At 45.4% G+C, this 21,940-nt stretch overlaps 1 protein-coding gene across 1 annotated transcript in view; it reads right to left on the minus strand.

The window, feature by feature from the left end:
* LOC143942237 (uncharacterized) overlaps positions 1–19,421 on the minus strand; it is a 127,584-nt gene extending 108,163 nt beyond the window's left edge. Inside the window, exons 1-4 of the mRNA XM_077463486.1 lie at positions 18,422–19,421; positions 18,235–18,328; positions 13,152–13,278; positions 10,087–10,173 (exon numbers count right to left, since the gene is read on the minus strand). Coding sequence (XP_077319612.1) covers positions 10,087–10,173; positions 13,152–13,278; positions 18,235–18,328; positions 18,422–18,438 — 325 coding nt within the window. The 5' untranslated portion in view covers positions 18,439–19,421. The remainder of the gene's footprint in view (positions 1–10,086; positions 10,174–13,151; positions 13,279–18,234; positions 18,329–18,421) is intronic.
* Between the last annotated feature and the right edge of the window lie 2,519 nt (positions 19,422–21,940).

Consider the following 21,940-nt stretch of genomic DNA (forward strand, 5'->3'; position numbering starts at 1 on the left):
CATATATGACTGTCTCTTTTTTTTTTTAATTGGCAGCTGCAGCTCTACATTAATCTCCATGCTGGGTACTGCACTCTAGGGGGAGGCAGAGAGCACAGCACACACTGCTAGACGCCTCTCCTTTGCTTTCACTTTCACAGTAAACAGTGTGCCCAGCTCCTGCACAGCCGATTTACATATCGGCTGAGGCGACATATGCAGCCACTGCTGTGGAGAGGGGAACTTTAGAGCGAGACCCCACAGGCTGACTGCAGCATGGTGAGGAGGAGAGCTAAAGACAGAATGACACCCCAGTGATGGGCGGCACCGGGGGCGGGGCCAAGCCCAGCAGGCCCCACCCCATTTTTCGTCGGAAATTCTCTTTCGGCTTTTTGCCGAAAGGGCCATTTTCCGCCGATATGTTTCGGCGGCCGAAATTTCGGTGCATCCCTAGCGGAAAGGAAAACTAAAAAGGAGTTTGTTGCATGGCGCTTTCACTGACCAATTTTTCAACCATAGGATCCTACGCATATGCACCAACCCAAGCGCAAGGCCTGAATAAAAATATCTCATAGTGTCAATTGCAAAACAAAGCCCCTGGCAACTCAGCTAAATCCTGGGCTTGCTGATCAAGGATAACCTTGAGAACCTGTCTCAACTGGTCTTTAAAGGATTGACATACACCAATTGCTGCCACTGCAGGTTGAATCACTGATGCCTGACAAGAAAATGTGTTTTTTTTTGTTGTTTTCTTTAACAGGAGTTCCAATTTCTTATCAGTTGGATCCCACACAAGAAGTGGGCTTTTCAGCCGACTCCATTAAGGGAAGCTTAAATGTGGAGCAGACCATTTCAGTAAGAGATTGCACCAGCAATTTTTCAGATTATGAAGCTGAAGCAGGTTCAGCCACACTTGACCCCTTGGAAGAGCAGTCATCAGCCTCTTCATGATACCCTGAGGGGGATTCATCTTCTCCCTCCCACTGTTCCTGTTTGAGGGTTCTGGGTGGTAGAAGGGGGGGCCTAACGCGCTTTCTCCCATTCTAGGAAGACACGATTTAAAGCCATTACCCATTCTTCCAATGCCATCATAGCCGAGGAGAATCCTCAGCAATATAGACAGGGGCTGAAATGTTGGAAACAGTGGCAACACTTGCCGAACCCGATGGCTCACTCTGACCGGCCCCCTATTCCTTCAGGGGAGGATGGTGCTGTAGAAGCAAAACCAGGGTCCTCAGAGCCCGAGAGGAACATCTTTGGGTTCTATTTTTGGGGTGCTTTCACCTCCCCTCCCCCTTCTGCCAACCATAGTGCCAAACACCAAAAAGGTACTGACAGACAAAAAACGCACCCACTGCTGAGCAGACAGTCAAGCAACTGCCGCTGCTATTAATGCTCAGCCTGATGCTTAAGTAAACGTGCCTAGGAAATGCCTGTGTCACCACACTCACATGCCCACTTTTGCTCTGTGTCCCTCCGTTAGGCTAATGCAGCCTGCAAATGTTGCATTTATAGCCTACACAGTCCTGCGTGTAGACGTTGAAGCACGTCGACGCCACGCTAAGAGACGCCCCCCCCCCTCTCTTTTTCAAAAGAGATAGTTTCCAACACGAGCAGGCCTCCGATTGACTGGATCGGCATGTGGGGGGGGTATTGAGGATAGCCACATTTACATACGAATCTGAGAGGAGGAAGAAAAATAAAAACACTGCAGCCAACAGCAGTGTAAGAGGGAGCGGAGCGGCATACCACTGATCGTTCCGGGCTCCCTCTACCTCCTAGAGAGGGGATCACAGGTGGGGGGGGGGGTGGAGAATGTATTCTGAACCCCCCCCCAATAACAACATTTATTTAAAGGCGAAAACCCGTAAGAAAACGGAAAAATTCTTTAGGAATCTCCACTTACCTTATCCTGCCGCAGGGTTCTGTGGTAAGCCAAAACAAACCCAATCTTCACCATTCGCACAGCGCTCCGTTAAAAAACCTGCAAGGAACCGGGGGCGGGCGCCTTTTTCCGGGGTTCCACTCCCTTGGACCCGTATAGCACACAGCCAGAAAGCTATACGGCTGAAAAAACCAAAGCACTGGATCCCAGGGTCCAGCTCTCAAAAAAGAGAAGCGTTACAGGCTAAACCTAGTTTTTTCTAACGCGAGGCCCGGGCACCATTCAATTTGGCCTAAAAAGACACTTTGAATGGATCCAGGTGCATGGCTAGCCCTAGCAAGGATTACTCCAGCAGAGCTCAGCACATCTTTACTCCTGACCAACACCCAAGACACTGGTGAAAAAAAACAAAAACAAAAAAAAAACTGGGGCGTGGCCTAACCTCAGGACGGAATGGACGCTTGAGAGCTGAGCTCCTGCCGCAATCCGGTCCTCTAGCCATTAAGGAAGCCTAATTGAGCTCTAGAGCATCGGAGATTATGGGCACTGCCTCGAGAACATCATCCGCCTCTCGTTCACGTTCCCCGAGACGACAGCGTGGCAGCATTAGCCAGAATTTACCGGAGATGTTTCGCTCACAGAGGGACAATATGGCGTCTTCCCGCCACACTCCAACACAGACTCCAGCCTCCACACCGCCAAACGCGCCATCCAGCATAGCCGTTCCGGACCAGGAGATTTCACTAAACGCACTCCAACAACACCCGAGTCTTATGGATTTAAGATCGGTGGCGGCAGACATCAAAGAGACCCTGACTGCTGCTATAGCGGATCTCCGGTTGGATTTACGAGCCATTGCTGACAGAGTGGTTGATGTGGAGCACCGCACGACACATCATGAAACGATCCTCCGCAAGGTTACCCATAAAATAGACACCCACACGTTACAACTAAGATCTCCAGCGTCACCAGGAAGATTTGGACAATAGAGGGAGACGCCACAATATTCGGGTGAGAGGCCTGCCGGAATCGGTGGATACAGAACAACTTGAGGAGACAGTTACGGATCTGTTTAATGACCTCCTGGATAGGCCAGCTCGAACACCTGTGGCCTTCGAAAGAATACATAGAGCACTACGACCCAAAGGCCGCGAAACAGACCCCCCACAGGATGTTGTCTGTTGCCTAGTGGACTATAGGCTGAAAGAGGAAATATTACGCAAGGCCAGAAACAGGATTCAAATCTCTCTAGGGAGTGCTACGATACACATCTATCAAGATTTGTCGGGAATCACATTACAACATCGCAGGGACCTGCGACCGCTTCTCGACGTACTACGTGTGAAAGGCATTCAATACAAATGGAAGTTCCCGTTTGGATTAGCGGCTACTTACCGTGGCCGAACCGCCTTGCTTCGTGTGCCGGAGGAACTTCCCTCATTTCGCGACACCCTGGAGATCCCGCTGGTAGATGTTCCCAACTGGTATGGTGCTTTTCGCACCCATCGCCAACTCAGCAGAGAAAGGGATCGTGAAGAACCGATGGATGCACAATGCAGCAGGTACCGACGGCGTAGATCTGCGTCACGAAGTCGGTCATATCGCTCGCGGAGAGACTCCCATCCCAGACGTAGCCCTACGGAGTCCCCACGATCTAGACATGCCAGACGAGATGCTGATCATCACCGGGATCGTTCACCAGGACTGTGACTTTTCAGTTAAGTGCTTTCGGATGAGCTACTCCTTCTTTAGAGACTTTGTCTATTGGTCATTTGACCCTAAAATGTTGATTAGCTTATATCACTCATAGCCAAATTCGTCCCCTTAGCACACAGTCCACGTCAGATTTGGAGTTAGATTTCCCCAGTTGACATGTTCGTAGCTTAGAGTAAGAGTTACTCTCCATGGGCCACTATATTATCGAGGGTTGTCGAAGATTGCAGTTTTATACACGTAGGTTGCTGTATGCCAATGTTCGATTTCCTACCACCTTACTGTTGAGGTATGGTTATGAGAAACTGCCTGTAGTAAGCCGTCTTCCCTATGTTAGAAATGTGTTCTTACCGTGGCTAAGCGGTTAAATATGTATGATCCATGGAGGGACGGTTGCTGATCCTAATGATACATACTTTCTGTTCACCATTGCACTTGGATGGAATCTGCTCGAATATATTCGAGTTGATTCGATCTGTGGGCACGTTCGAGGAGATGAGGAAGACTTGCGCCTCTAAATGTTTTTATCCCTTGCTTGCCACAGTGGGACAGCAAGGTGGCGATATGGGTTACGGAGGTCAATGTGCCTTGTCCGACTTGCTTCCCCGAGCGTGCCTGCTCCATTTTTGTAGCTCAGGGAATCCCTTACCCGTATTAGGCTCAGGTTTAAATTTGATGTTTTAGGTACCCTAGACGTAGAAGGCTCGTTGGCTGTTAATCGATAGTGAGAATATAACGCAGTTGCTGTTTCTTTTTGGGTACCTCTGTTTATCATTGTTTCTCAGTGAACTCTCTCTCAGTGTGGAAGATTGCAACTTATTCTTTAGTCCTCTCTATACTGCAAACATTTTGTATATTCGGCCAACTTACTGGCCGATAGAGGATATACAAGTTAGATCGCAATCTCTCGAGTTGAGACGAGTCACGGGGGAAGTGTTAACCCGCTTCCCTTGACAATGCCTTTATACATCTCATTTCATTGGGCCGGATCGCGGCCACATTTGTAGTCTACCGTACCCACTCTTCCCGAGAGATTTGGTCCAACCCCACCGCAGTTGTTTGTACGGAAGTGTCTTGTCGAAAGCCGGACGCTATCTGTACGGACACCGTACATTTCCCGGACGTCTTCGCTCTGGGGGAGAGGCTGGTCCTCCACCCTCACAGCGAACGCCTAAGGGTATATCCCCATTTCCCCACTTTTTCTCTTCCCTTCCCTCCCACACTGATACTCCCTCTTTACGAATCGCAATCCGAGTACTCTTAACTCGTTGCAAGTAAAACCTTGCAACATGCACAATCGGCATATTCCAAACCCTCAGGTCAAACTATAGTCGCTTAATGTGAAAAGGTCTTAACACCCCAGAAAAAAGGTCACAACTATTTCATCTCTTACGTGAAGCTAAAGCGGATATTGTATTTCTACAGGAAACTCATTTTAGGTCTGATAAGATACCTAACTTGCGGTCCTCCCTTTACCCAACAGTGTTTTATGCTACTAATGCCTCAGCTAAATCAAAGGGAGTATCGATTCTCATTTCTAAGAATTGCCCCTTCCAGGTACAGGATTCGTTGTTGGATAAAGAGGCACGCTATGTCTTTCTGAAAGGGGAGCTGTTTAACAAAAAAAAATCACATTAGCTAACATTTACGCACCCAACCAACAACACGTCCCGTTCTTCAAATCCACGATGCTACAACTTACTTCCTTTTATCAAGGTACTCTGGTGGTCGGAGGGGATTTTAATGTAGCTTTGGCCCCCACTTTAGACTCCTAGAATAGCACCTCTTCGATAGCATACAGTGCACTGCGGGCAATAAAGTCTCAATTGACCACATTAACACTTCATGATGCGTGGAGAACGCTATAGCCGACCGACAAAGATTTCACCTACTATTCACCCCCTCATAACAAATATTCGAGGATCGACTACTTTTTCCTCTCTCAGACGGACTTAGACTGCTTACTTGCGGCTTCCATAGACCCTATGGTGCTCTCTGATCATAATCCGGTCTCGATCACCCTGTCTTTCCCTGCCAGAACGACAAAACCTTTTATTTGGCGATTGGATAACTCTTTACTCAGCGATTCGGAGGTGGTACGTACTATAACCTCTAGCTTAACAAATTACTTTGCTGAAAATGCCTCCACTGAGATTCACTCTCTAACAAGTTGGGCAGCACATAAATGTGTGATCCGGGGAGAATTTATCTCCCTTGCGGCTAAGAGACGGAAGGACAGGGAGATCAGACTCGATAAATTGTCAAAGACCATCCATACATTAGAAATGCTGCATAAACAAACGTTAGCGGAAAACACGCTCCACATATTGCAGAAGGCTAGATTAGATCCCTTGGAGGAACTAAACATTCCAATCAGGAGGAAATATATCCTTATGCAACGACATTATTATGAATTTGGTAACAAAACTGGAAAACTCTTAGCTAGAGCAATCCAAAAACGGAAAGCAATGTCCACGAACCATCACATAGTTGATCCGAAAGGCCAAAAGATCGAATCCACATCTGGAATAGTAGACCAATTAAAACATTTTTACTCAAATCTTTATAATCTCCCTCACCATCCCTCAGCAGGAACACAACATGACAGAATACAAAAGATGACGGAATTTCTGGACGATAATTGTCCAGGGAGTATTCCTGACGACATGGCCACAGATTTAGAGAAGCCAATAACGAAAGAAGAAATCTTGACCGCCCTTAAACAGCTAAAACCGGGTAAAAGCCCTGGCCCAGACGGTTTGCCTACACTATATTATAAAACCTTCTCGGACACGCTTATTCCTCATATCACTGAAATATTTAACAAACTTCCTGACTCCCCATCGCTTCACACGGAACTCCATGAAGCACACATTACAATGATTCCGAAACCAGGGAAAGATGATTCTTTGGTCCCTAATTACAGACCGATTTCGCTTATAAAGGTAGATATGAAGATTTACGCAAAAATCATAGCGAATCGCATTCTCCCTTTATTACCCTCCCTTGTTTCCTTGGACCAAGTAGGTTTCGTTCCGGGTCGGGAGGCGCGGGACAACACGCTAAAAGCGATCAATGTCCATAAGTGGCTATCTGCTTCTCAAACTCCGGGCTTCTTTCTATCGTTGGACGCAGAGAAGGCGTTCGACAGGGTGGCTTGGGACTACATGTTGGCAACCCTCCGAAAAATGGGCTTCAAAGAACGTACCTTACAATATATTATGGCACTTTACTCATCCCCCACAGCCAGAATTAAGGTTAATGGATATGTGTCGGACGCCTTCTCCTTATCCAACGGCACAAGGCAGGGATGCCCCCTATCTCCGATTCTATTTATTTTAACCATTGAACCCATGCTTCACAGGCTTCGGACAAACGCGAATATTAAGGGAATCCAAATTAAGGGCGAGACTTACAAAGTGGCAGCGTACGCGGACGATATCCTCTTATTTCTAGCAGATCCAATCACTACCTTACCCAATTTACTCCAAGATTTCGCTCAGTTTAAGACGATAGCGAACCTCCAAATTAATTTCAATAAATCCAAGGCCCTCAACATTACACTACCCGACGCAGTGCTGACACAATGCCAAACAAACTTTCCATTTAGTTGGGAAAAACATGCCATCACATATTTGGGAATTCAATTACCGACTAAGTTGTCAGACCTGTATCCCCGCAACTATATACCACTACTTAACTCCATTAGGACAGACCTGCAAAACTGGAAAATTCCTACTATCTCGTGGTTTGGGAGAGCGGCGATTCTAAAAATGAATATCCTCCCCAGGTTCCTATACCTCTTACAAACGATTCCAATCACCCTTCCCTCCACGTTTTTCACGACATTCAAAACTCTCTGCTCCCAATTTGTTTGGGCTAACAAAAAAGCTCGTATTAAGTGGGAGACTCTGACTCTTCCCAAATTACAAGGGGGTCTGGGAATTCCAGACCTACGAAAATATCAATGGGCATGCCAATTGACCAGAATCGTGGACTGGCACGTCCACAGACAGAACAAAGCCTGGGTAGTGATTGAAGAGGCATTTGCTCACGCGCCGATACATCTACTCCCGTGGATAGGCACTGACTCCGCTCCGACAACACTCTCATCTCACCCTTTGATAAGCACTACACTTAACACTTGGAAAACAGTTTGTCACAAAACAAAAATTTCTTCTACACATGGCCCACTTACTTCATTAGAGTACAATTCGGAATTCACCCCTGGTATTCAAGCGCGACATACCACTGACGACGTCACTAGAGATTACGTGCGAGCAGGGTCCTTTTTTGATAAGGGTAGAATGCTCACATTCCAATCTCTACTGACTAAATTTCCGGACAGGAAGATACCCTTCTTTAATTTCCTTCAAATCAGACATTTTTTACTCAATAAGTACCCCGCAAATACGTGGTGCAGGGAATTGACTTCGTTTGAACAGCTTTGCAATAGGAAAACTCCACAGAGACATCTCATTTCTGAGCTTTATGCGATCCTCTTTCCTACTACAAATGACTTAGTGGATTCGGTGCGCGAAAAGTGGGCGTCGGATATAGGCCTGGAACTGACACAAGATGATTGGGGAAAAATACTGATAAACATTCACAAGGGTTCTAGGAATGTATCCGTACAAGAAAACGGCTTTAAACTATTCCCGATGGTATAGGACCCCAGATGTTTTACACAAATGCTACACGACGGTACCCTCATTATGCTGGAGATGCGGTGAAGCAGTAGGAACTATCTTGCACATCTGGTGGGACTGCCATGCACTTAGACCGTACTGGCAGGCTATCCACCAACTCATCTCTACCATAACAACCTTTACACTGGACTTCACGCCAGCACAATATTTACTTCATCATACAGCCATGACACAAAGTCACTACAAAAAATCCGTTGTAATATACTTAGTTAATGCAGCTAAAATGTGCATTCCGGTTTATTGGAAATCTACTACGACTCCCTGTATTAAGGATTGGATACGTAGAGTGAAAAGGATAATGGAAATGGAAGAAATTACGCATCAACTCCTTGACACCTCACCCAAATTCACCAACACCTGGGCATGTTGGATACACTTCCAAACATCTGAAGAATATAAGCGGTACATGACTGAAGGTTTGACCTGAGGGTTGCTTCCATTAGATACATTAGAGGGCACCCCACTCTATGACAAAGCCACGTATTGCTCTTAGAAAATAAACTTATACTTACCCTCCCCTTTCCCTTATACATTTTCCTGCTATCTCTCCCCCCCCCCCTGTATAATGATGCTGGTCATCACTTACTCTACTTATAGATTTATAACTATAGCTCACACTCTAGTTAAAGCGAACAGTCGGAAGAGTTGTAGAGGCATTTTACCGAATTACTCGCCTTATGCAGCTGGGGGTACTCCAGTTGCTAACTTCTTCCACCCGCATAAAGGTTCTCCGAAGTTAGATATTAATGTTACTCGCACCTCGTAAGAGAAGAAATACGTAAGCAACTATTTGACAACTCGTAGTTGTGTTAGGAATTACTATTACTGTTGTTTGTTACAAATGTCATGTACCTACTGCTTCTGCTGTATGTTTTTGAATCTCTTAATAAAAAGATCTTTAAAAAAAAAAAAAAAAAAAAAAAACGGAGGAACTCCCAGTAATGGGAGGAGATATATAGGTTAAGAGTAAACTTCCTGTCTTAGGGTGTGCCAGTGTCCATCACTTAAAAGGTGGCCTATATAACCCACATAGTACCTACTATGGCTCTGTGTCCCGTGATGTACAAGAAATATTTTTCTATACTGTTTAAAATCCAGTAATACACAGTCTCTCACTGCACAGCAAATGCTCGGTTGCTCTCCATTTTTAGGCACTGCCGAGTTTGCCAATCTGTTGATAGCCGTAAAGTGGAACTAAACCCTCCTTTACAGCCAAGGAAGCTGCTTCTGTTTGATTTGCAACTGCCATTGTGCTGCACATGTGATCAGTTACGATGCGAGCCATTTGATGTTTGACAGTTTGGTTGAGGACACAAGCAAATGTGATAGCAATTCTAGCATTCCAGGAATGAAGTTTTTTGAAATTGTTAAATCAATGGGTTTAGTTACACTTTAGGATTTCCTGCTGTTCAGGGGCTCTAGGCTTCAGGAAAATGGCGGCCTCCAGCAAGAAGGAACAGGAACAATTCTGGAGGCAATTTACAGCACACACCAATTTTGGTAGCGTAATTATTAATGTGGAATGTATATTCTTTGCTAAAGAACATTATTTTTTAATCAAGTCGATATGGGTAAAATTCTGTTTTAAGTCAAATGTTAGGAATGAGCAGCACTGATGGTGTCCTGGGTTGAACAGGTCCTGCAGACTAAAAACCGGATGAAAGAAAAAAAATAAAAAATAATAAATATACTAATTATTTGTTCCTTCCTTTGCAACTCTAAAAGCTCACACAAGGTGACAGGTTTACCTTGAAACTAAATACAATACATAAAACGCTAAAATATGTAATGAAAACTCACCTTGTGAATGTTTTTCCAATCCAGTAATAAAGAGATCTTCATCTTGTTCAATTTTTGATATTAAACTTGGCTTTTCATGCTGGTATCCTAAGAGAAAAGCAGAAAAGATTATTTTCACAAATAGGAGACAAATTTAAAGTGGTTATAAAGCAAACACTTTTTTCCTTAAATAAGAGTTCCGCCTGGGGGAAAAAAATAAATTAAAATAAATAAAAGTCAGCAGCTACAAAATACTGTAGCTGCCGATTTTAAATATATGGACACTTACCTATCCAGGGAGCCTGCAAAGTCGGCACCCCAGCCGATTTTTGGATCAGCTGTTGCCACCGCCTTTCCCACTAAAAGGAACACTAAAGCCACGTACACACGAGCGGACTTTTCAACATCCAAAGTCCAACGGACTGATTCCGTCAGACTATTCGATCGTGTGTGGGCTGCAACGGACTTTTGATTCACCAAAGTCTGACGGACTTTAGAATATGGAACATGCTTCAAATTTTCCCGACGGAACTCCGCCGGACCCGGTCCCTTCGAAAATTTTGCTCGTGTGTATGCTATTCCGACGGACAAAAGCGACGCTAGGGCAGCTATTGGCTACTGGCTATGAACTTCCTTATTCGAATCCAGTCATACGTCATCACGTTCGAATCCGTCGGAGTTTAGTGTGATTGTGTGTGGCCAAGTCCGCTCAGCCGAAAAGTCCATCAGAACTCTGTCGGAACTCCGGCAGAACTCCAGCAGAACTCCTTCGGAAGTCTGTCGGACATAAGTCCTCTCGTGTGTACGGGGCTTAAGAACCTGCTGAACTGCCGCTACGATTGTTCTTACGGTTCACAGAATCACCGGCGGAAAAAAAAAAAAAAGATATCTGGATGATGCAGGCATCATTGAGATATCATCACTGAAAGTCCATGATGTCATATGACGTACTGCCGGCGCAAAGTGGTAATTATATATATACACATATACACACACACAGTGGCTCATGCATACTGTGCTTAAAAGAAAAAAGAAGGGTCTGTTCCCTTGGCAGTATAAAAAGCTAATCTAAAGTCTACACAAGTTTAGGAGAGTTTTGCGTTCTTTCGGCCAGTAAACTCCAATAGGAAACGCAAACCAGGTTGTTGTTTTTTCCTGCATGGACATGTGGGATAACATTGAGCTGCTTCTACAAGAGAAGCAGTGATTTTTTTAAGCCAGTGTGCATGAAGCATTATTGTGCTCTGCTGGCTTTCAGAAGTCCAATCTATTGGTTGGTAATTTGGCCCACATATACAGTTCAACACCAGCGTGGGTGCCATCCAAACCAATTATCTTTGTTTACTCCAATAAGCTTCAGTTTGGGTCATTTCCACCCCGCCTCTGTTTACATAAGGTATAATATATTACTTTTATTAATTACATGTGAACAAACCAAAATCTGGAGATACACAATATGTTTTGGTTCATGATAGAAACCATATGCAAAAGAGTTGACCTATGAACAAAAATACATACATACAAAAAGGACATAATGCTTAATGGAAATATTATACAAAAAAAATAAAAAAATTGACCACGGACCAATGTATGGAAAGTAAATGATATGCCAAACTTGACAAGGCACCCTAAAAAACTCTTTACACATTTCACAGCTCTTGACCACTCATCAGGAGTTAGGTGCAAGGATGAACTATGAAAAATAAATACACAGAGAATATCTATTAATTTTATGAATACTACCTAAAAGGCGAGAGAATGCCATTAGGGAACAGGGGATCTGATACTCACAAGTCAGCTATAAAAATATGCCCAGCTGGTGTCAAGGGAGAAGGGGGCAAATTATCCAACTGGGGCTGTGGCAGGGTGTTCCCGGAAATCTCCCCTCCTGTGCCTGTGTGTTGACAGGGGTACTGCCACCCCACCAAAACACACCGATTGGATGCTGGTATTCAAGCAGCCCATTTGACAAAAGTCGATCATGAGACTGGCTTCTGTAGAACAGGCAACTGTACACATGGGCTGAAAGTCAGCCGGCCCCTGCCAAACCAACCGTTTTCAGACGATTTTCAGTCTGTGTACCCAACTTTACTGTACAAACACCTGATGCTGTAATTTGGCTACCAGTCAGTCAGTCCCAGACCACACTAAGGTAACCCCTTTGACTGTTAAGAGCAACATACTAAAAGACAAATAAAAAGGGAATTATCCAGCCATAGATGGTTCGAATCGGCACCAGTTCCAGCTGAACTGGCGGAGATTTGAACCACATATGGGCAGGCTGAATATGCCCAAATTTATCAAAATCGATCAACTTGGGTACAGCCAGCCTGTTGGATTTTACATGCGATCATTGCTAGCAGGCATTATAGCCGCTAGGAATAATTATTGGGTTCCCCAGTGGGGATGGATTCTCCCCCCCCCCCCCCCCCCCCCATAATAGCTTTGCAGGAGAGATTCGTTCTTCAAGACTGATAGGAATGAAAAATCACACCGTCTATGGCAGACCATAGATTAAGTGGAAGTAAACCCATGAATTTAAAAAGTAAAAAAAAAAAAAAGGCATGCCAGGAATGCTAACTGCACATTGGCTGTGCTCTCAGCCAAACTATCAAACCATCCAATGGCTGGTGTCATAACGAATCACATGTGCAGCACCATAGCAGTTGAAGATTAAACAGAGGCAAAGATGGCAGCTTCCTTGGCTGAAAACTATAGGGGAGTTTACTTCAACTTTATGAAGGTTCAGTGCTTTTAACACACCCTCCTATTGTTGTCTGTATGCATTTTAAACTCAGTAAACTCATCTTTCATCTGCCAAAAAGTGTATGAATAGCAAAAATATTCACGAAAAAGGCAAAATTTTAAATGCATACTCATTTCTACAATGGGAGCTAAAGTTTATAGAAGCAAAATATCAATGCCCTGGGAAAGTAAATAAGCCATTGGCACTTTTTTTTTTTTTTTTTAAGCTAATAAATATTTACTGCTGGTTAGATAAATACATTTGCTAAAAGACAAAATTTGTATCACCGCTTCTTCAGACAAATTATGTGGCCATTATAAATAAAATAAATTGAACCTACCCAGAGACTGGATTGTTTGGTAATTATCTATCATTACTTGTCGATAAAGATCCATTTGGTCAGCTTCTAGGTATCGCCATTCTTCCTCTGAGAAATACACAGCAACATCTTCAAAATCTGTAGGAGGCTAAAAATCACCAAGAGTATGTTTATTACATAGAATATGTCTGAAAAGAAGCATGGTTCAAAAGGAAAACAAACGTAGGCCCCTTCTTGTGCACAGAAGAGCAATGCCCTCACGGGGCAAGCTTTTCCATATTATGACAATTGTCGTGCTTGCAGCCAAATGTCTATCGCTATGATTATTATACACGCTTATTTCCAGAAACGTGTGAACTGCCAAATGAACTCTGGCCATTTTATGATAATTTGTGCGTTATCACTGTAAAAGGCACAACGGCCAACAGAATTGTTCCTAATAAGGTCTCTCATCCAACAATGAGTACTGAACAAACCAGTATCACAAAATATCCCACTGCCTCTTGCTCTCAAGGTAATGGGGAAGAAAAAAAAAAAATTTAAATAAAAAAACCATTGCCCTCTAATCTCTACATTCAAAAGATCTAGGAATTAGAACTGGACAGGACAGAAGTATAATGTGCTAATTAAACTTACCTTGGTGTGGTTCTTTTTGAGCTATGGCTCTGCATAAGCGGTTTATGGAGGCCAGCAGCACAATTAGGTGAGCGCTTTTGGCCCACACACCCTACTGCAAATTGCAGCTCCTTAAGCAGGCCATAGACGAGCCAAAAACGGAACGAAAATTCTTGTTTGCGTTGTGCGTTTTTTGCATTGCTAGTGTGCCAGATGCAATATGCGATTTTCATGCTGCAATCAAAAGTGCCTGATCCAACATGCTGGATTTTGTTTAGAAATATAAAGATAGCACAGTCGCATGCACCATTTTCCATTTTTGACTTGTCTATGGCCAGCCTTGTGCCGCGTACACACGATCAAGCAATCCGGTGGAAAAGTCCGGCAAACTCAAGTCCGCCAAACAATCCCCCCGTGTGTAGCCTCCGGCATACTTTTTTGACCCGAAAGTACGGCGGACTTGGAATGCCGTGTTGCACTCCAATCTTCCCGCCGGACTCGCATTTCGGCGGACAATCCGGCCGTGTGTATGCCAGTCCGCCGTACTTTTGAAATGAGCGGACTTTTCCCGCCCGGAGAAAAGTCCGCTCATTTTGAGCGGGTCTCCAGGTAGGCGGGGCCCGCGAAGGAGACGTCGCTGGCCCCGCCACCTGTAAAATAAAAGTACAAAAAAAAAAAAAAACACAACACACGAGATAAAATACTTTATTGCACAGCTCCGGGGGTCTTCCGTCTTCGGGGGTCTTCTCGCCGGACTCCTCCGCTATCTTCTTGTAGCTCTTTTGCTAGCGGAGGAGTCCGGCTTTCTTCCTCGCCGCCGGCCTCTTCTCCCGACTTCGGGGGTCTTGTCCCCCTCTTCGGTTCTTCTGCCGGGCCACCGCGCCTTCTTATAGCTCTTTTACAGGCGGTGGCCCGGTCTTCTGTCGCCGCCTTCCATTCTTCTTCTTCTTATCCAGAAGATGTTGACTCGACGATCTCTCCGGCCGCAATGCCAGGGACGCGCTGCGCTGCCACTTATATAGGGACAAAGGGCGGTGTCACATGGGTTGGTGTCACATGGTGACCCCGCCCCCTTACGATGTCACAGTCCCGGAGGATGCTGGGACTGTCGCCATGTAACACCGCCCCTTGTCCCTATATAAGTGGCAGCGCGTCCCTGGCATTGCGGCCGGAGAGATGATGAAGATGAAGAAGGGAAGGCGGCGGCGGCGACAGAAGACCGGGCCACCGCCTGTAAAAGAGCTATAAGAAGGCGCGGTGGCCCGGCAGAAGAACCGAAGAGGGGGACAAGACCCCCGAAGTCGGAAGAAGAGGCCGGCGGCGAGGAAGAAAGCCGGACTCCTCCGCTAGCAAAAGAGCTACAAGAAGATAGCAGGGGAGTCCGGCGAGAAGACCCCCGGAGCTGTGCAATAAAGTATTTTATCTCGTGTGTTGTGTTTTTTTTGTACTTTTATTTTACAGGTGAATGGGTAGGGGTACATTGTACCCCATACTCATTCACATAGGGTGGGGGGCCAGTATCCGGGGGCCCCCTTATTAAAGGGGGCTCCCGGATTCCGATAAGCCCCCCGCCCGCAGACCCCGACAACCAACGGCCAGGGTTGTCGGGAAGAGGCCCTTGTCCTCATCAACATGGGGACAAGGTGCTTTGGGGTGGGGGGGCCGCGCGGCCCCCCCTTCCCCAAGGCACCCCCCATGTTGAGGGCACATGGCCTGGTACGGCTCAGGAGGGGGGGGGGGCGCTCACCCCCCCTTTCCTGGCCGGCCGGGTAGCGTGCTCGGACAAGGGTCTGTTGTGGACTTGGGGGGGACCCCCACGCCGATTTTTTTCGGCGTTGGGGGTTCCCCTTTAAGTCCATACCAGGCGGCGGGGCCAGCGACGTCTCCTTCGCGGGCCCCGCCTACCTGGAGACGCGCTCGAAATGAGCGGACTTTCCTCCGCGTGTGGGCGAGTCCATTCATTTCAAAAGTAGGGCGGATAGTACGGCGGACTTAGTACGCCGTATTAGTCCGCTCAAAAAGTGCCGTGTGTGGCCAAGTAGCCCGTTCGGGAAGTCCGCCAGACTAAGTACGTCGGACATACCGCTACGTGTGTACGCGGCTTTAGACTCCCATTACATCAACTAGCACTTCTAAAACATCAGGGCAAGTAGTTAAGAGCACACAGACCAGTTACCAATATCGCTGTGCTCCAGACAGCGCTTCCAGAGCTATAACTGGAAGAGACAGCATGGAAACATGTAATTAAAAGATAAACTCAAAGCAGATACAAAATTTATACAAATATGTATTATTATACAGCATTATTAAATGTCATCTGCAGAAAAGACAGAGCTTGGGAGGGGTAGGTAGTATTGGGAGCCAATAAGGTGTGCTGAATGCAAATGTGCCCACACAGAACACCACTGTGCCACAACCAGGAAAACGAATGCCAGAAATGAGAGATCACCAATAAAGCTGAACTCATTGATATTTTTATAACTTATATTGGTCCAGCTTGGTTACATCTAATTATTCATATGTCACATTCAGAGAGGGCCACTGGGGATGCAAAAGTTCACTGTAATAGCCTGCGCTATATATAGTCAGCAAGGGTCTCTTCCAGGTGCTGCTCGAGCAACTTGTCTATATGCTGAACATAAGGGGTCATTGATCTCCACACCTCGCTCATTCAGGCCAGGTTCCCAAAAATGTGAACCTAGCCTTAAGGAGCACCTTGCATTTTTTTCCCCAATAAATACAATGCATACTCTAATAGAAAATGGGATTCAATGTTGTGGGGGCCATCTTTCCCTCACTCGGCTCCATGTCTCAGAGGAGAAAGAACGTAATCACCAGTAAATTTTTTTTTTTTTTTTTAAGTTGTCGCTCTTTTTTTGTTTATAGCGCAAAAAATAAAAAAAGCGCAAAGGTGATCAAATACAAAATAAAGCTTTATTTCCCGGGGGGGGGGGGGGGCGACATTCATTTTGTTTGGGTACAGCATCGCACAACCACGCAATTGTCAGTTAACCAAATTGGCATCATTGTACGTCGGTGACACCAAGTCCCGTTGTTATGGCTGCAGCTAGCTGCCATAACCCCGGTATTTTCAACAACGGCGAGCAGCTGACATTAAGATAAAAGTGGTCTATGCAGCAAATTCGCCACAAGATCACTTGCCCGCGATTCTATTTCCGGTGATTGGGACTACAAGAAAATGGTCGCTATAGCGATTGGACATAGGTATATAAAAGGACACTTCCATCTCCCTGTCTATTCCCTGATGAAATCAAGTGACTGCGACGAACACGCGCCGGAAATAGAGAGATACCGGAAGGGACGTACGAGCTCGCCGCTCGTTCTCTTTTACTTACTGCTGACTTATTTGCTTTTAAATGCGAGTACCCTGTAGTTACGTTATTGAATAAATGAGCCTGACAGCAGTAAGGTAAGGGGACACCTATCCACCCACTGAATGGAGTGAAGGAAAGGAATTTTTCACCCTTTTGTCCGCATGACGCATAGAGCACTGGCGCTTTACTTCTGGATCTTTTTTGCATTTGCAGTTTTTGCACATTTATCTATATGGACTGCACAGATAAATAATTTCTTTTTAATACATATACTGTGAAGTTTATACATAGTTTGCATGGATACGTTTTGGCACTTGGCACTTTTTTCTTATTGATGGATTACCACAAGTTATGCACTGCACATGGTAATAATTTGTATGGAATTTTTATTTATTTTTCCGATCTCAATTTGATATAATCTCGCATGAATATATATATCCTATATTTACACTCACTGTTTATGGTGTAACTGAAGGAGTGCTTTATTAGTACACTTAGTAAAACGTCACATTTATCTTAAATTGTCTCCACCTATCCCCTTCCCCTCATTTTTCCACCCTGGGAATCTCTTTCCCATTTCTTCTCCCCTTCCCTCCCCTTTATCTTCCCCCCTCTTCGTCTTTAACCTCTATATTGCGCAGCACTATTACATATAAATAAGATCACTTACCTCCCTCCCACCGTGTTCTGGTCATCTCCGCCGCTTACCAGAGCCGTCGGTTGTTTCGCGCAACCGGGCCACCCTGCCACAGTATATGTGCGGTGGATGGTCCGGAAGTAGTTAAAGCAACGTATTGCTATAAGGGTACTCAAGCAGGCAAGTATCCGAGCCGCTTCTCTGTGTGCCGATTCACACAAAGAGCCATGTCTCGGCCCCGCCCCCTCTCCTCATTGGCTCACTGTCCAAACGACAGCAGCGGGAGCCAATGAGGAGGGAGAGCCCCCAAGAGTAGAGGTTCCCGTGCACATTGCTGGATTGCGATGGGGCTTGGGTAAGTATTAGGAAGGGCTGCTGCACTCAGAAGGTTTTTTTTACCTTCATGCATAAAGATAATAAAACTTTGAGCCTTTACATTTAATCCTCTAAACTACTACAAGACTAGTTAAAAAAAAAAATCCATATATAAAAACATTTAAATACTACAGTATAAAACCTGCAATGGCGTCTTCTTTCTTTTTGCAGCAAGCCTCTGGGGGAGGACTTTTGTCTTTTTTCTCCTTATTCTTGTGGTCTTTAACCTTGGCATTCTGGGGAAATTAACACAAAAATACAGAAATTACTTTATAGAATGTCAAAATGATTTTCAGAATTAAAAAAAATCTAAATAAAATTATACTCACCTAGGTGGATGCAGCATCGATCTGATGATGTATCTGTCCCCGCCGCTGCGAAGATGGAGCAATCAAAGACTTCACTGAGCAGAGAGTGGTGAAAAGTAGTTTCTGGCTCTCTGCTCTGCCCCTCCAGCACTCACTGGTGCACTGGGCTGTGGAGGGGGAAGGAGCCTGAGAGTGGCTGAGCCAGCTCCTCATCCATGCATCTGGGTGGATCTTGACTGTTAAGTTGGGATTCTTCCCATGCCTGGACCAGCTGAAATGGAGTCACAGGAGTGCAGAACAAACTGCACTCCTGTGGCCTACAGGAGGAGAAGTATAGCCAACGTAACTTGGGTCATACTTCTCCTTTAAGTGACCCCTGGTTGTAATTCCTGTATCACTTCATCTCTGCATTCTACTTCTCAATTTCATTTTTCAGCTGATTCCTACCAACCAATCAGTATCTACTGCAGATGCAGACATTGGGGCGGATTTACTAAACCCGAGGAGTGCAAAATCTAGTGCAGTTGTGCATGGTAGCCAATCAGCTTCTAAGTTCAGCTTGTTCAATTAAAGGGATTGTAAAGTCTTGTTTATTCTTTATGTAAAATAACAAACATGTTATACTTACCTGCTCTGTGCAGTGGATTTGTATGAAACAGCCCAGATCCTTCTCTTCTCGGGTCACTCTTGGTTCTCCTGGCCTCTCCCTACTGCTGCGTGCCCCCACAGAAAACAGCTTGCTATGGGGGGCACCCAAGCCGAGTTACAGCCATTGCCCCGCCCCCAAGATTTTCCTGCAACATCGCTGGATCTATGGGGCACGCTGCTGCACACAGAAGGTTTTTTTATCTTAATGCATCGATAAAAAAAAGAAATTCTGACTTTACAATCCCTTTAAGCTTTAACAAAAAAAAACTGGAAGCTGATTGGTTACCATTCACAACTAGCGGTGCACTGAAATGAAGATTCTGGACAGAAAGGTAAAGTGAAAATTAGGGGTGCACTTGGCCGAAAACTATAGATTTAATAAAAAGAAATAAAAAATATATTTTATTATATTCGACTTTAATATCATGAATTTAAGTGAAGAAGAATTTATTTTTGCCAGTTATCGGCAGCTATTATTGACATCTTTTTTTTTCTCTATTGACAAAACAGATAATCCTAATTTTGTTTATTCTGCACAAAATGGAGCTTAGTTATGTAACATGAATGTATATTCTGCAAGATTTACATTTTTGGTAAACTCATTCAATGAATCCAAGCTTTGTAAGCTGAGATAACATGCACTGCATTGATACAGTCATACAATGTAACAGTAACAATGAGATAAACCGAAGTTCAGGAATATTCCTTATGCCCATTGTTATGCAAATATATGTTCATTACAAACTGTATGATTGAATCGGTTCTGATATCGCTGTTTTACTAACCTGACAGCTTATTAGTCTAAATATGGAAACCTTCATTTTGTTTGTATTATTACAGATTCTAACTACCAGCAAGAATGAGTCCTTAGTCCTTAAAGAGGAAGTAAACCCTGATGAGTTCCCTCCCGCGCACGGGAGCCGAGACTGCATTCGACGATGCCCCGCTCAGTGCGCCGATATCTACGGCGCATGCGCCTTAGATAGCGGTGCCCGTCTTCGGGCAAATATCTCCTAAACCGTATAGGTTTGGGAGATATTTCTTGGACCTACAGGTAAGCCTTAACCACTTGCTTACTGGGCACTTAAACCCCCCTCAGTCCCAGACCAATTTTCAGCTTTCAGCGCTGATGCACTTTGAATGACAATTGCGCGGGCATACAACACTGTACCCAAATGAAATTTTTATCATTTTTTTCCCACAAATAGAGCTTTCTTTTGGTGGTATTTAATTACAGCTCGGAGTTTTATTTTTTGCTAAACAAACAAAAAAAGATGCAAAAAAAAAAAAATCATGTTTAATAGTTTGTTATAAAATTTTGCAAACGGGTCATTTTTCTCCTTCATTGAAGTGCGCTGATGAGGCGGCACTGATAGGCTGCACTGGTGGGCACTGATGGGCTGCACTGGTGGGCACTGATGGGCTGCACTGGTGGGCACTGATAGGCATAGTTAAGGCGGCACCGATGGGCACAGATAAGGCGGCACCGATGGGCACAGATAAGGCGGTATGGATGGGTGGCACAGATGGGTGGCACGGATGGGCACTGATAGGTACCACTGATAGATGAGACTGATGGGCTCTGATAGGTGGCTCTGATAGGCGGCTCTGATAGGCGGCTCTGATAGGCACTGGTAGATGACACTGATGGGCATGGATATGTGGCACTGGGGTGCAGCACCTTTGTTGAGGCAGATTGTGGGTACTGCTGGGTGGCACTATGGGCACTTACTTTTTTTTAATGTGGCACTGGCAGGGGGCAGGTGGGCACTGGCAGGGGGCAGGTGGGCACTAGCAGGGCTGGCCATGATCGGGACTGATGTCCCGATCACGGCCGCCGGTGATCGGCTTTTTTTTTTATAATAATAATAATAATAGCCGATTACCGGCTCCGTTATATCACATGATCAGCTGTCATTGGCTGACAGCTGATCACGTGATAAGGGGTCGGGATCGACCCCTTGCACGGATCGGTGATCAGGCGAGTCTCGTAGACTCGCCGATCACAGAGCGCGCCGCGCGCGCCCCTCAGGGGGAGTGCAGGGCGCTCGTGCACGGGACTACATCTATTGACGTGGTCCCGGAAAAGGAGATCCGCGCTGTAGCCATCATTTGGCTATAGCGCGGATCTCAAGTGGTTAATCTAGGCTTATCTGTAGGTCAAAGTGGTTTGTAAGGGTTTACAACCACTTTAAGAGCACCTGTCATTTCAGATCCATCATGGCAGCGCCGTTTAGTGGGTGTCCACTCCGTCCCTCACCTTGTTGTGTCACTGCTGCACCCCATTAAAGTGAATTAGACTGTTGAGTCAACAGCGGGTCAGAGGAGGAGCCTCTGCGGAACAGATATGACAGCTGCTTGACATCAAGTCTATTTAAATCAAGCCTTTTTACTAGTGATTTAAATCAAATCCACCCTGCCTACGAGTGCCGAGCTCATATTCCTCCTCCGGTATGTCTCCCAATCCCAATGCTTATCTTCACGCCTATGTGACTTCTTCAGGGGGGGGGGGGGGGTAACGTCTGGCATAAGCTGTCTTTATATAGTGGTGGCCATTTTTTGTGGCCTCTAATTGTATTACATCATGGCAGCCATTTTCCATTAGACCGCCGTGTAGATCTGCTTAGAGTGCCCATTTTCCCATAGATAATAAGTCTGCCATTTTCCAAGAGATATAAGAACAGGTCACTCATTCTACATATGAAGCTGTGATTGGCCCTTTACCCTGGTATCCTCTTCTTCAGCCAGCGGTCTGCTTTCCGATAAGAGTGGTCTCTGCGGCGGATTCGCCGTGAGATTATTTTTATCGGCGGTGGGAGAGGGGCCCCCCCTTCCCGTTGTGTCCCCCGGTGCCGTCAGCAGCGGCGGAGCTGATTGGATCTTTACCCTTTG

This window comes from Lithobates pipiens, unplaced genomic scaffold, assembly GCF_037356315.1.
Source record: "Lithobates pipiens isolate NorthernLeopardFrog02 unplaced genomic scaffold, aLitPip1_a1.2 Scaffold_30, whole genome shotgun sequence".
NCBI classification, from domain to species: domain Eukaryota; kingdom Metazoa; phylum Chordata; class Amphibia; order Anura; family Ranidae; genus Lithobates; species Lithobates pipiens.